Source organism: Trematomus bernacchii, unplaced genomic scaffold, assembly GCF_902827165.1.
Source record: "Trematomus bernacchii unplaced genomic scaffold, fTreBer1.1, whole genome shotgun sequence".
Classification (NCBI taxonomy): Eukaryota; Metazoa; Chordata; class Actinopteri; order Perciformes; family Nototheniidae; genus Trematomus; species Trematomus bernacchii.
The window spans coordinates 3,384,101-3,398,293 of record NW_022987698.1 but is presented as its reverse complement, the minus strand read 5'-3'; the positions used below and the strand labels follow the sequence as shown (position 1 = coordinate 3,398,293).

Sequence of the window (14,193 nt, the reverse complement as noted above, 5' to 3'; positions counted from 1 at the left end):
GTTTCATACAGCCCAATTGATCCTACACCTAACCAAGTTGGGTTTTGCGGTCAATTGGAAGAAGAGCTCCCCATACCTCACCAGCAGGTAGAATATCTGGGGGTGGTGCTCGATGCAGGCAGACTACGTGTCACCCTGACAGAAAGCAGACAGGCATCCCTGCTTCGGGCAGTTTGCAGACTGCGACAGGGGGCAACGGTGACGGCTTTGACCATCATGCAGACTCTGGGTCTCATGGCGGCTGCTCACGTTGTGGTGACGCTGGGGCTGCTGCATAGGCGCCACCTGCAGAGGTGGTTTACCGACCTTTGTTTGGATCCCAAGAGGCACAAACGACGTCTGGTGACCATCCCCCCCTCAGTGGGGGGCAACCTCCGATACTGGGGGTCCCCGGAGCATCTCCGGAGGGGAACTCCACTGGGGCGAATGACCTCCTACGTCACGTTGTTCACAGACGCATCCGTGACAGGATGGGGGGGGACCTGCCTAGAGAGAGCTATAGGTGGTCGCTGGTCTCTGACAGAGACGCGGCACAGCAACCTTCTAGAGTTGCAGGCAGTAGTGTTGGTCCTCCAGCATTTCAAACCCTTTATACAGGGCAAACATGTGCTGGTGAGGAGCGACAACTGTACCACAGTGGCGTACATCAACAGGCAGGGCGGAGTCCGCTCCGCCGCCTTGTTGACCACAGCGGAGAAACTGTGGTTATGGGCTTCAGAGATTGTGTTGTCTCTGAGAGCCCTCCACGTCCTGGGACTGGATAACAGGGGGGCTGACCTCATGTCAAGAGGTGGGCCCCTGCCAGGCGAGTGGGTGCTTCACCTGGAGGTGGTGAAGCAGATCTGGGCCCAGTTCGGGAGAGCGGAGGTGTACCTGTTCGCCAGCCGGCGCAACAGCCAATGTACCCTGTGGTTTTCCATGGCTCGGCGGGACAGTCCGCCCTTGGGGGTGGATGAGTTTGCACACGAGCCATGGCCAAAAAAGCTGCTTTATGCCTTTCCACCGCTGCGCCTCATTCTCCCCCTCCTGGAGAGAGTGAGACGAGAGCATCTGTCAGTCATCCTAGTGGCCCCAGATCGCCGCGGAGCACCGTGGTTCGCAGAGTCAGCTTTTTCTCAGGATCAGCAAGTTCTCTCACCACTGGCTTGGAGGATACCACTGGTGAAGGAAGCACATCGGGCCAGAGTCTGCCACCAGCCAAATCATTACCCAGGATGACTGCCACTCCTGGAACAGGCAAAGAATGCCGGACTCCCATGGCAACCTCACCCTGCCCTAAATCACAGGACAACACCAACCGATGCTTTGGAGCAGACAGCAACTGCACCCCCATTCCCCTAGACAATACACAACTTCCAGTGTCAGTTTCCGAGGAAAATGGAAGAACACCCTCACTTATGTACGAATCCAAAGCACCTGTGTCTCTCAGTACAGTATCTTAACAAGGAATTTCTTGTCACTTCCTTGCAAAGACACATAACCTTGACGTATAAAAGGGGCATAACCTGGATCAAATTCCTCTGCTACCAGGGAGGGGCGAGGCTTCACCTCCTGCAGGGCTATTCCCAAGTTAGAAACCGCAGCAGCAACTGGTTGCGGGGTAGTATAGAGTTTAACCGCAGCTATAGCCTCATCCCTAGCAACCTTGTGGGCAGTATGGAGTTTAACCACAGCTATAACCTCCTCCCTAGCAACCTTGTGGGCAGGAGCTGCAAGGGCAACAGGCCTGGGAACCTGGCCATCTTGGAGTCCCTTGGTTTTTGCATTAAGTTCCGGGCATTCATTTGTCTAGTGACCATTACCCAAACAAAAGTTGCAAGTATTTAGATCTACTTTATCCCTCCAGCCATGCACGGACCTTTGCTCCGACCTTAACACTTCACCCACTTTACCTCTGGGGTCACCAGACCAGTTATTTCTGCTCCCCCAGTCAAATCTCTCCCCTGAATGAATCCTGTGTGTTAAAGTGTATTCATCAGCTAATACCCCAGCGTCTGTTACATTTTTAACCTTATGCTCATTCAGGTACGTTGCAACGCATTCTGGAAGGATATATTTGAATTGTTCAAGAAGGAACAGTTCCCTCAAATCATTCAGATTTACTACTTCGGAAGCCGTGACCCATCGATTACATGTCATCGTCAGCTCCCGAACAAGTTCCACATAGGTCTGTCCTTCTGACTTCCTTAGCTTCCTGAACTGCTGACGGTAGGCCTCAGGCACCAACTCATAAGCTTTTAGCACTGCAGTCTTTACCCTAAAGTAATCTTCACTGTCAGCCATACTTAATGCAGAAAATGCTTCTTGAGCCCTACCAGTTAACACACACTGTAATAGCAATGTTTTCTCCGAATCAGACCACTGTCGTCTTTGGCTAAGTCGCTCAAAAAGTTAAAAAAAAGAATCTACAGTCTTCTCATCGAATTTCGGTAACAACCTCAGCTGATAAGCTACATCAAAAGTTGCTGGGGACACCCCAGGAGAAAGCTTACCCTCTTGGATGAGGTCCATCTTGTAACGTTCTTGTTGCAATTCAGCTTCCCGCACCACTGTAGTTAACCGTAAACGCTCCATCTCAGTTTCCTGCTCACAAGCTCTAGCCCGGTCCTCACGAGCACTTGCTCGTTCCTCACGTTCACTGTCTTGTTGGTACTGCAGCAGCATTATTTCCTTTCTCTGTTCAAATGTCATTTCACCATAGTCAGACAAAGAAAAACCTGCACTTCTCTGCCACCCTGGATTTATAGCTGCCTTCTCAGCCAACTCATCCTCGGAACGACCATCGACAGCCACTGCTGGCAGAACTTCTTGCAGTACCAACTGGGCCTGTAACGTAGTCAATATGGTGTCTTTACGACCCTGCTTTGGAACGTCTACCTCAAAATGCTCTGCAATTTTTAACAGTTGGTCTTTGGTACATTTTTCCAGCAGTTCCACACTGGGACACTTAACAAAATCTACCAATGTAGCCATGATTATGCAAACTCCCTTGAACCTGGTGCACAAACACTTAAAAGGATTTTTTTTTTTAACTCTCCCCTAGCTAACTGCCTACCCAATACTAACTATCTTGTCTCACCCTAGTCTTCATGCATGCCACGACAGGTGTTTTAAACACTCACCCAATGACCCGGTAAAGCCCCAGCGAAGCTGTTACTCACCAAGACAGCCACGGACGTGTACCCATGACAAAAATGTCGAATCATGTTTATGCACAAAAATAACAAACACAAATAATAAACCAACAAGCTCCCCTAAAGGAGATGTTGCTTATGCCTATCAGGAAAGGTAATTCCAAAGCTACTCCTTAACCTCTTAAGGACGACGGTCCCCCCATTGGACCCCTCCCACCGTTTTTTTTTTCGAGACAATGTCTCAGGGCTTCTTAACATTTATGAAACTATTAATGTGTAGCACCAGATTAACGGGAAGAATCTCAGCTAACTGAAGATATGAACCATTTTTACCAAAACATAACACAAGGGTAATACCAAGCCTCTGAATTAGCACTAAGCGAAAAAATGCTAACGCACTTTAGCACACAACTCAAGATAAAGATACCCTTATTACTTATCGTAGCTGCACATACAATATATCCGATTAAAGCTGAGACTCCACAGATTATATAGTTATAGTATCATCACTGAGCGATCCGAACTTGCGACAGGGGAAGCAAACACAGACATCACAACACGTACCTTTACGGAGCTTTTACGGGAGATCGTCTCACCGTAGCTGTCAATCTGATCAAAAGACGTGTTCAATGGCATTAAAACGAAAAGAAAAAAAAGGCTACAACTGTTGATCCATAGGTTAATAATGTATCTGTGCCTTTGAAAAAATTATTTATAATCCATAATTCCATTTTTATGTAAAAATGGGAGCGAAAAAGTTAGCTGCTAATGGTAGCCACCAGCGTGTATGCAGCTTCCGGTTTTGGTCACGCGTCACTCTCACTCCTTATTTGTTAACGTGTTGGTGTGTATAGAACTTTCCCTTGATTCCATTGGCTCTAGCGGTTATAAAGAGATTTCATTCATCAAAATCGACCAAGGGGGGCCAGAGATAGGTGAAATCCACCCAAATGACCCCATAAGTGTTTTTTTTTGGCTAAATCTCTCTAAAAAGGTCAAATTTCACTTGTTTTGCATCAATGTACTTTGGATTCCTAAAGCTTTTAGTCTACTAACCCATCATCCAAGGGTAGTTTTCACTATAAGTAAAAAAGAATTTTTGGACGGACACTATAATTTACAGTTTTTTACTATGTTCAATCTGAATTTTCTTTAAAATAAAAAACATCTATATTGATTCTGACATTTCTACATCCAACTCACAGGTTTATCATTACTTTGAGAATAAAGATTATTAATGTAACCCTTTTAGAAGGGAAGATATGGTCATTTGTTCTGGGAATGTCATTTTCGAGCCTGAGACCTGAAAAACAGGCTCAGTGCTTAACAGGTTAATGCCCTACACCAGGAACAAACTGTCTACACAATCAAGGCAGACAAATCAAGTAAACAAATATCACCTGGTTCTTGGATCGGACGAGCCCCCATATGTTACAAGCTGGCTCTGCTTGTAACAATAGGACAACAGTTCCACACAGGAGTTGCCCAAAACAATCATTTATTTATCCCAACGCAGTGGTTACAACCAACAATAAAACACACAGAGGAGCGGTGGCCTAGTGCGCCGAGCAGGGCAGCCGAGAGAGAGCGAGAGCCTGTTCTGCAGCCCTCTTAAATAGTGGAACCAGGTGCCACAGGTGGGTCTCATCACTGCTGATTACAAGGAAAACCCAGGTTACAACAGCACCACATGGTGGACAACCACAGGGTTGTCACACCCACTCTGGGCCAACCTCTCCAGGCTTGGCTCCTGAGAAGGACAGGCTGAGACGGGTGGGATTGTCTGACAAGGTTATCCAGACTATCCAGGCAGCAAGAGCAGGATCCACCTCAGCCTGTCACAGGCCAAAGTGGTTGGGATTCCAGCGATGGTGATAGGAGCGGAGTCTAGAGCCCCCATCTTGTACGTTGGGCTCTATTCTGTCCTACTTACAGTTACTGGTGGACAGGGGGCTTGCTCATTCCACAGTTAAAGTGTATGCAGCAGCCATTTCATCCTTTCATGAGGGATTTGGCGACAGGTCAGCCTTCAGTCAGCCGCTTATGTCGCGGTTTTTGCAGGGGGTCAGCAGGCAGCGCCCAGTAGTGCACACCTCCTCCCCGCAGTGGGACTTGCCGTTGGTGCTCGAGGCTCTGGTCACAGAACCATTTGAGCCTCTGGAGCTCTCCTCCCTGAAAGCCCTGTCATGGAAGACAGCGTTGCTGCTTGCCTTAACTTCAGCCAAGAGAGTGTCCGAGCAGACCGCGCTGTCGGTGCACCCAAGTTGCTTGTTAATCCGGGGTGACCGTTGCAGGGCGACACTCAGGCCGACACTCAGGCCGACACTCAGGCCGAACCCCTCCTTTATTCCTAAGAGCCTAAGGAGTTCGTTCAGGTCAAGTCTTCTCCACGCTCACAACCGGAGGAGAGGGAGTGGCTGTGCAGTGGCTGTTAACCTGTTAAGGCCGAGAGACCCCGGTACCGGGGCACTGCCGCAACATCTTGCAGGAAACAGTGTCTGAGGCATGTTCATTTAATAAACTATGAATGTTTTATATCCATGTAATGGGAAGAAACTCATCTAACTGATAATTTTTTTTTTTTTTTAAAAAGAAAACCCACAATGCTAACACTGAGCCTCTGAATTAGCAACGAGCGAAAAATGCTAACACCTTACTGCACCGAAAATCACTCACAAAACCTTATTATTTATCTCTTCTCTACATCCATGACATCGTTTCACATCGTGAGGTGACACAGAATCGATGGGTACCCACATTATCACTGAATTATACGAATTTGCGACGTTATAAGCAAAAACGGACATCAAAACAGGTGACGCTAGGTAGCTAAAAATGCTAACATTTTTAACTTGGCTCTGTAGTCTCTCCAAAGTGGTCTTCAATGGCATTAAAACGATAAAAACGCTGCTGAAGTTAATCCATAGGTTAATCCAATGTGTCTGTGTCCCTTTGAAATGATTTCTGATAATCCATAAGCAATAAAACTGCTATTCCGTTTCTAGATGTCAAAGCTAGAGATAGGTTCACTCTGATGCAAAACTGCATGCGCGAAGCCCCCACCTTTTTGTTTCACAATGAGTGTGTGTGGGGGACTCCCCCTTCGATTCTATTGGCTCTAACGGTCAGAAAGAGGTGTCAACCATCAAAATCGAGCAAGGTTGGCCAGAGATATGGAAAATCCACCCAAATGACCCCAGAAGTGGTTTCTTTTTGCTAAATCTCTCTAAAAAGATCAAATGTCACTTGTTTTGCATCAATCTTGATACAGGGTACTTATTATATGTTGTACTTTGGATTCCTAAAGCTTTTAGTCTACCTTACCATCATCCAAGGGTAGTTTTCACTATAAGTAAAAAAGAATTTTTGGACGGACACTATAATTTACAGTTTTTTACGATGTAAAATCTGAATTTTCTTTAAAATAAAAAAAAAATCTATATTGATTCTGACTTTTCTACATCCAACTAACAGGTTTATCATTACTTTGAGAAAAAAGATTATTAATTTAACCCTTTTAGAAGGGAAGATATGGTCATTTGTTCTGGGAATGTCATTTTCGAGCCTGAGACCTGAAAAACAGGCTCAGGGCTTAACAGGTTAACCAAATGCCGGTCAGGGGCAGTGTGAGGGGCCGATGTTGTTGGACGACAGCGCGTTTATGAATCAGGGCTCTGCCCACTGTACCCATAGAGTCCAGTAGAGGGCGGAGCCTGTGTGAGATATAACGAGGGGTTATGTATTGTAACCCTAGTTATATAAGCACAGGCGGAGCCTTCTACTCGGGGGACTGTCTGTCCTATGCCGCTCGCTGAAGAGGGTGTAGGATGGCGGTCAGGAGGCGAGGCCGCCTTTTATACGGTGTGCTTGCGCGCGCATTCAGGTAGGCCCGCCCCGGGGGCCGGCTACGTTTATAGAAATCTCAGTAGGTGAATGCTTGCATGGTATGGTTGAGAGGTAGTACCCATAGAGTCCAGTAGAGGGCTCCGCCTGTGCTTATATAACTAGGGTTACAATACGTAACCCCTCGTTATCATCTTTTTCTTTTTAACAGTTCCAGACGCTTTACCAGGTAATTTGGACTAATTAATAATATACTGCACTTCATACACATTCGCATAAATAAGCTTTAGAAAAAGAATAATCACTTGCAAAAAATGAACAAGAAACAGATGCTAATCTTGACAATATTTTAAGACAATTAGTGCCCTTTTTCAAAGTAAAATAACAACTGAATATTTCCTTCACTTTATCATATCTTTCTTCTTGACAGGACCCTCATGAATAACATACATTTAGTCTTAAGAGTAAATACTGATTATTTGCAGACTAATATGTTGTTTACTGAATAAAATGTTGTTGAATATTTCAAATTACATTAATAATTTCTTTTTGTGAATTTATGTTATCATCTTTTTCTTTTTAACAGTTCCACAAGGTTTACCAGGTAATTTGGACCAATTAATAATAAACTTCATACATTTTCGCATTCTAAATAAGCTTTAGAAAAAAAGAAATCACGACCAAAAAAATTGTTCTGACATGAATTATTATTAATATAATTATATACAGTTTACATAAATTAACAACTGTTTTGTAATTTGTGAAATAACTTTATCTTAATCATTTTTTCCTTTTAAACAGATGACGGAGGTAAGATATAAACATATGCATTTTTCTGACATGACAGATATACTATTACCTTATAATAGTAGAAACAATAGTTAATGTTTTGTAAAACAAAAACTGAAGGTGGAGGGAGATGCATGCTTTTCAAAGTTAATTAACAGCTGTATTTAATTTGTATAATAACTTTATCTTTATCATCTTTTCCTTTTCAACAGTATCATCAATTCAACCAAGAGGTAAGATTTAAATGCACATCTGCACTGCTGTGACATGATAGATACCTTATTTACTTATAATTATTATAATTATAAACAGCTGTCATTGAATAAAATGAATCAAGTCTCAATCATGTTAAAAAACGAACTAGAAACACTAATTAATGTTTTTTAATAACAAATACTGAAGGTGGATGGGGATGCATGCTTGACTATTTCAAAATTAATTAATAGCTCTATTGAATTTGTATAATAACTTCACCTTTATCATCTTTTCCTTTTCAATAGGCTTTAGATAGCGAGGAAAGATATAAGTGCGCATCTGCACTGATCTGACATGATAAATACACTATAACCTTATAATTATAAACAGCTGTCGTTGTATAACATTAATCAATTCTAGTAGAAACACTAGTTCATGTTTTGTATTACAAAAACTAAAGGTGGAAGGGGGGTCTATTTCAAAGTTAATCAATATCTGTGTTGAATTTGTATAATTACTATCTTTATTATGTTTTTATTTTAACAGGCTTTGCTCCGGGAGGTAAGATATAAGTACACATCTGCACTTTTCTGACATGATAGCTCATTATTTCCTCATAATTGTTGTAATTATAAACAGCTGTCATAGTATAACATGCATCAATTCTCATTCATGATTATTTCTTTAACATTATGTTAAAAACCTAACTAGAAACAGATCTAACACATTTGGTTAAACACAAGCACAGAATGAGACGATTTTCTCAGAATGTAATGTATGCCGTATGTTGTTTCATGTCAGCTTCACACAGGCTGGACAATGTGTTCATTCAGTGGTTTGTTTTGAGGCTGATGTTGGGTGTCAGATTAAGGGTGTCAATAAACCTACACTGTAAAAATTTACCAGCATTTCACTACATTTAACAGTATTATTTTACAGTGACATATTGTAATCAAGGCCCCCTGTAATATCCCAACAAATACATGTAAAAAGGACTGTATCCTTGGATTTCACAGCATTTAACTATTATTTCACAATAAGATACTGCAATCAAAATCCTCTGTAATATCACAACAACATTGTAAACATTGCAAGGATTTCACAGCATTTAATAATCATATTACAGAGAAATATTGTAATAAAAAGCCCCTGTAATATCACAACAACATTGTAAACATTGCAAGGATTTCACAGCATTTAAGAGTATCATATTACAGAGAAATATTGTAATAAAAAGCCCCTGTAATATCACAACAAAATATCTATAAAACTACAGTAAAATTGGATTTGACATTATTTAACTATTATTTCACAGTAAAGCACTGTACTCAAAATCATCTGTAATAGCACAACCCATTACTGTAAAATTTGAATTGTGCAGCATTGCACATGTGCAGAATAGACTATTCTAACCGGCGTGTGTCCTGCAGCATAGCCTACTTCTCAAACCGTCTGGAAGATTTGAACTGAGACATTCTATACACTGTAAAAAAATATCCTAATTTTACAGGAAATTATTATTTTTTTATAGTAATTATGTTTTTTTAAATAACTTGCAAAATCCCGTAAAATTATAGATATGAACTATAAATTAACAACCCAAAACATTATTTTAAGTATTTTGACAACAACAAATAACATTTATTTCATTTTTTTTTAAAGTAAATTTACTATATCATATTTACAGTATTTTTGCACTTTCAGAAAATACATGCAGATGTATGTAAAATTTAAATTATTATCTGCAATTAAATATGTAACTCCTCGTAATATAAAAGTGTATTACTATTATAAGACTTTAAGATATTTCTTTGTAATTTTAAGGTACCTACACATGAAACTGTAAAAAAAAAGTGTCAAACATTTTTACATAAATAATTTTCTCAATATTCGATTGAATCAATTTCTGCAGGGAGGACCAAGGTTTAAAACACACACTGTTATTTACTCAACAATAAGTCACAGTTATCCTTATTTTATTTATGTGTTATGTTGCTGTGTTTTTTTTCCCATTGGTCAATATACAGTAATAAGGGTTAGTTATAGTCTTACATGCAGTATAATGTATGGTTTTCGGATTCTGGCCGACAGCCAGAACTACGGCACTTGAAATGGAATTCAGCCATAACACGGCAGACAAGTCAGGTATGTTTGGAATGAGTCCACAACACTCCTGATTGGTTAATATAAACGTCATCGAAGAAACCTGCCAATGAGAACTGTCTGCGCCTGTCGTTCACATTTGAAACATCCACGTCAGTTTGAGCGGGTCTCCTGTATTTCTGCTGCAGGAGTTTATGGATTAATATCGGGATCGTTTTACATCTACACGTTAAATATGAGCATCGGGACGTCGTCAACAAAGAACAGAAGACTTGAGATCTGGTGAGTCCTGCGACTGTAATGGAGTTAAACATGTATTTAGAATATCCTTAGTTTGTGAATGTTTTATTTTTTATTTAAGGTTATGTTTCTTCTTCTGGTTAGCTGAGTTTCTTCCCGTTATGATTAATAGGTTGTTAAATGTTAAGAAGCCCTGAGATGCTGTTTCTTGCAAGATGTTGCGCCCGGGCTTAACAGGTGGCAGCTAACATTAGTTTACAGCTTATTGCAATGCTGCTGCGCCACCCTCTCGTCTCCAACACGGGATAATTACACATAAACATGCAGCGGGGTGTCACAGTGTTGTCGCCAAGTTTATTGTAAAGTTTCACAGCTTTCTTACAGCGGAATCCAGTTAGTTAATGTTCAGTTATAGTTCTAGTTATGTTCTAGTTACAGCTAGCATAGCATAAACGGCTAACCGCTAACGTTTAGCTAACTTGCTAGTTAGCTCTGCTCTATATATTACAAGCTAACATGACTAGCTAATGTCACACTGTGAACTAAAATAGTTTTTGTATTACTACATCATACATGCTTGGTCCAAATCACTGCTAAAATTATAGTATGTATTTTTTTACATGTAACAAATACATGTAAAAAGGACTGTATCCTTGGATTTCACAGCATTTAACTATTATTTCACAATAAAATACTGCAATCAAAATCCTCTGTAATATCACAACAACATTGTAAACATTGCAAGGATTTCACAGCATTTAAGAGTATCATATTACAGAGAAATATTGTAATAAAAAGCCCCTGTAATATCACAACAATATTGTAAACATTGCAAGGATTTCACAGCATTTAAGAGTATCATATTACAGAGAAATATTGTATATATATTACAAGCTAACATGACTAGCTAATGTCACACTGTAAACTAAAATAGTTTTTGTATTACTACATCATACATGCTTGGTCCAAATCACTGCTAAAATTATAGTATGTATTTTTTTTACATGTAAAAAGGACTGTATCCTTGGATTTCACAGCATTTAACTATTATTTCACAATAAAATACTGCAATCGAAATCCTCTGTAATATCACAACAACATTGTAAACATTGCAAGGATTTCACAGCAGTAGTGAACTACTACACACTGTGAACTAAAATAGTTTTTGTATTACTACATCATACATGCTTGGTCCAAATCACTGCTAAAATTATAGTATGTATTTTTTTTTGCATTTTTATCACACTTGGCCTAAACTATTTTAGTTCATCATTTAAGAACGGGAGAATGAAAATAATGATTTGTGGTAATCAAAAACAAGGCATTTAATTAATACTTTGAATATTAATGACTAAAGGAATAGATTTGAAAATGTATAGTAAAGAAACACTCAGCCATGCATGAAATAACATAGCAAAATAATACGGATCATTTTTTACCCATGTTGTGAAGTGTAGTGATACAAACATGATTTGTATTCAAAAAGTAAGAAAGGAAAAATTAAAATTTGGTGTTGATCCAAAACAGGTTAATTGAGGAATACCTGGAATCCTGAATGATTAAAGTAATTTATTGCAAAGATATTTACAATTAAAACTAATTCGGGTCACTTTTGACGCATGTTGGTTGTATGTTGTGTAACAAAGGGTTAACATGACAGCTGTGATGTTCACTCTTTTGACAGAGCACCAGTGGACAGTAAAGACTATGGAAGAGAAGATGTGATGGCTGTGTGGAAAGCTGCTGACGCCAGCCTGTGTTCCTCATCAGTTTCTCCAGGCAGCACCCATCTATTCTTCCATCTTGCAGATGAAAAGACTTTGATATGTGAGTAATAACTTGTGTCTAACATAATATTCAATGTGGTTTAGTAAAGTATTTAAAAATACCCCACATTGTACATGTACAGGACAATCAGACCTTTTTCAACAAAGATCATCACACTACGGTGGCCCGGAAGTGCAAGACACCACAGCATTTCAGAAAACACAACAGCATTTCAGAAAACACCGCAGCATTTCAGAAAACGCTACAGCATTTCAGAAAACGCAACAGCATTTCAGAAAACACAACAGCATTTCAGAAAACACAACAGCATTTCACAAAACGCAACAGCATTTCAGAAAACACAACAGCATTTCACAAAACGCCGCAGCATTTCAGAAAACACAACAGCATTTCACAAAACACCACAGCATTTCACATTGGACGGAAAGGGTATTCCTTTAGGGAGAACACTTCTTGTTTGTGATTGGACAGAGCCAGCCAGAGAAGCACTGCTGTGATTGGTTGTTTTTGCTGCCAGTCAAGAAATGACACTTCGTGATTGGTCAGCACCCGAGCGCAACATGTCCCAACACATCAGCCGTTAGCTATTTGCACACACTCAGAGCTTACAGCTCCTCATATCTGTTCAGAAACTGGACAAAAGTTAAACAAGTACAAACCACAGACTGTCTATGTCATGGCGAATACAGTCGCTGCTTTATTTATGTCTGTATGACGCTGTTGTGAGTGTGGACGGAGCAGCTACAGGTTAGTTTAGCCTGATCGATCCGCCCCCTCTCCAGCACGTCTTGTTTGAATGACAGGAGTAAACACTGACAGCTGCGGTGAAACTCGACAACAAAATGAACATATTGACCGTGATTTAATTGTAATACACGTTTCAAAGTGATGCCGAAGTAACTACATACTGATACCGGTTAGTAAAAACCATGAATTAATGCTTTGACAAGTCTGCAGACAAGACGGCAGGCGAAAAGCTTTTAAAATGCGTGTTTTCTGAATGGAATCGGATCCATCAGGCTAAACTAACCTGTAGCTGCTCCGTCCACACTCACAACAGCGTCACACAGACATAAATAAAGCAGCGACTGTATTCGCCATGACATAGACACTCTGTGGTTTGTACTTGTTTAACTTTTGTCCAGTTTCTGAACAGATATGAGGAGCTGTGAGCTCTGAGTGTGTGCTAACAGCTAACGGCTGATGTCTTGGGACATGTTGCGCTGTCGGGTGCTGACCGATCACGAAGCGTCATTTCTTCACTGGCAGCAAAAACAACCAATCACAGCAGTGCTTCTCTGGCTGGCTCTGTCCAATCACAAACAAGAAGTGTTCTCCCTAAAGGAATACCCTTTCCGTCCAATGTGAAATGCTGTTGTGTTTTCTGAAATGCTGTTGTGTTTTCTGAAATGCTGTTGTGTTTTCTGAAATGCTGTTGTGTTTTGTGAAATGCTGCAGCGTTTTGTGAAATGCTGTTGTGTTTTCTGAAATGGTGTAGCGTTTTCTGAAATGCTGTTGTGTTTTCTGAAATGGTGTAGCGTTTTCTGAAATGCTGTTGCGTTTTCTGAAATGCTGTGGTGTTTTCTGAAATGCTGTTGTGTTTTCTGAAATGCTGTGGTGTTTTCTGAAATGCTGTGGTGTCTTGCACTTCCGGGCCACCGTATCAGACAATTGTTTTGTCTTTTGAGGTACAGCCGCAGCAGAGAGTCTGAGTTTGAAGAAAACCCTACAATTGTATTCAGTGTTGTTTAATCAATCAATATTTACTGGTCTTGAATTTCCTCACTGGATTACAAAATGCTCGAATCTTATTGTACAGGGACATTATGCAGATTTCATCAACTGAAGATGAAAATATAGATTCAGCGATATGTACCATTTTAAGGAAATAGACTGTTAGCGGTATTGACCGAAGCTCCGCAGCTGTAGCTAAGCGCTGCTAATGAAAACTCAAGTGCTCAATTTGTTACTTTTGCTTTTTTATTAAGAATTGACCAAGCATATCTTCCTCTTCGAAATCCCAGTTGTACTTCGCTAACACGCAGTGCCTGCGAGAGTGCGTTTGATTGTTCCCACCCTTACCTCATTTATGGACTACGTC

At 40.7% G+C, this 14,193-nt stretch overlaps 1 protein-coding gene across 10 annotated transcripts in view; it reads left to right on the top strand.

Moving 5' to 3' along the window:
* The window catches only part of LOC117489434 (inter-alpha-trypsin inhibitor heavy chain H3-like), an 83,475-nt gene that overhangs the window by 28,171 nt on the left and 41,111 nt on the right, over nucleotides 1–14,193 (top strand). For 8 of the 10 annotated variants that reach the window (XM_034138705.1, XM_034138704.1, XM_034138703.1 and 5 more), the window contains exons 15-19: nucleotides 7,189–7,206; nucleotides 7,564–7,581; nucleotides 7,779–7,787; nucleotides 7,979–7,999; nucleotides 8,508–8,522. In XM_034138705.1, the coding sequence (XP_033994596.1) occupies nucleotides 7,189–7,206; nucleotides 7,564–7,581; nucleotides 7,779–7,787; nucleotides 7,979–7,999; nucleotides 8,508–8,522 (81 nt within the window). The remainder of the gene's footprint in view (nucleotides 1–7,188; nucleotides 7,207–7,563; nucleotides 7,582–7,778; nucleotides 7,788–7,978; nucleotides 8,000–8,507; nucleotides 8,523–14,193) is intronic. The other 2 variants (XM_034138706.1, XM_034138700.1) reach the window with 1 other exon arrangement.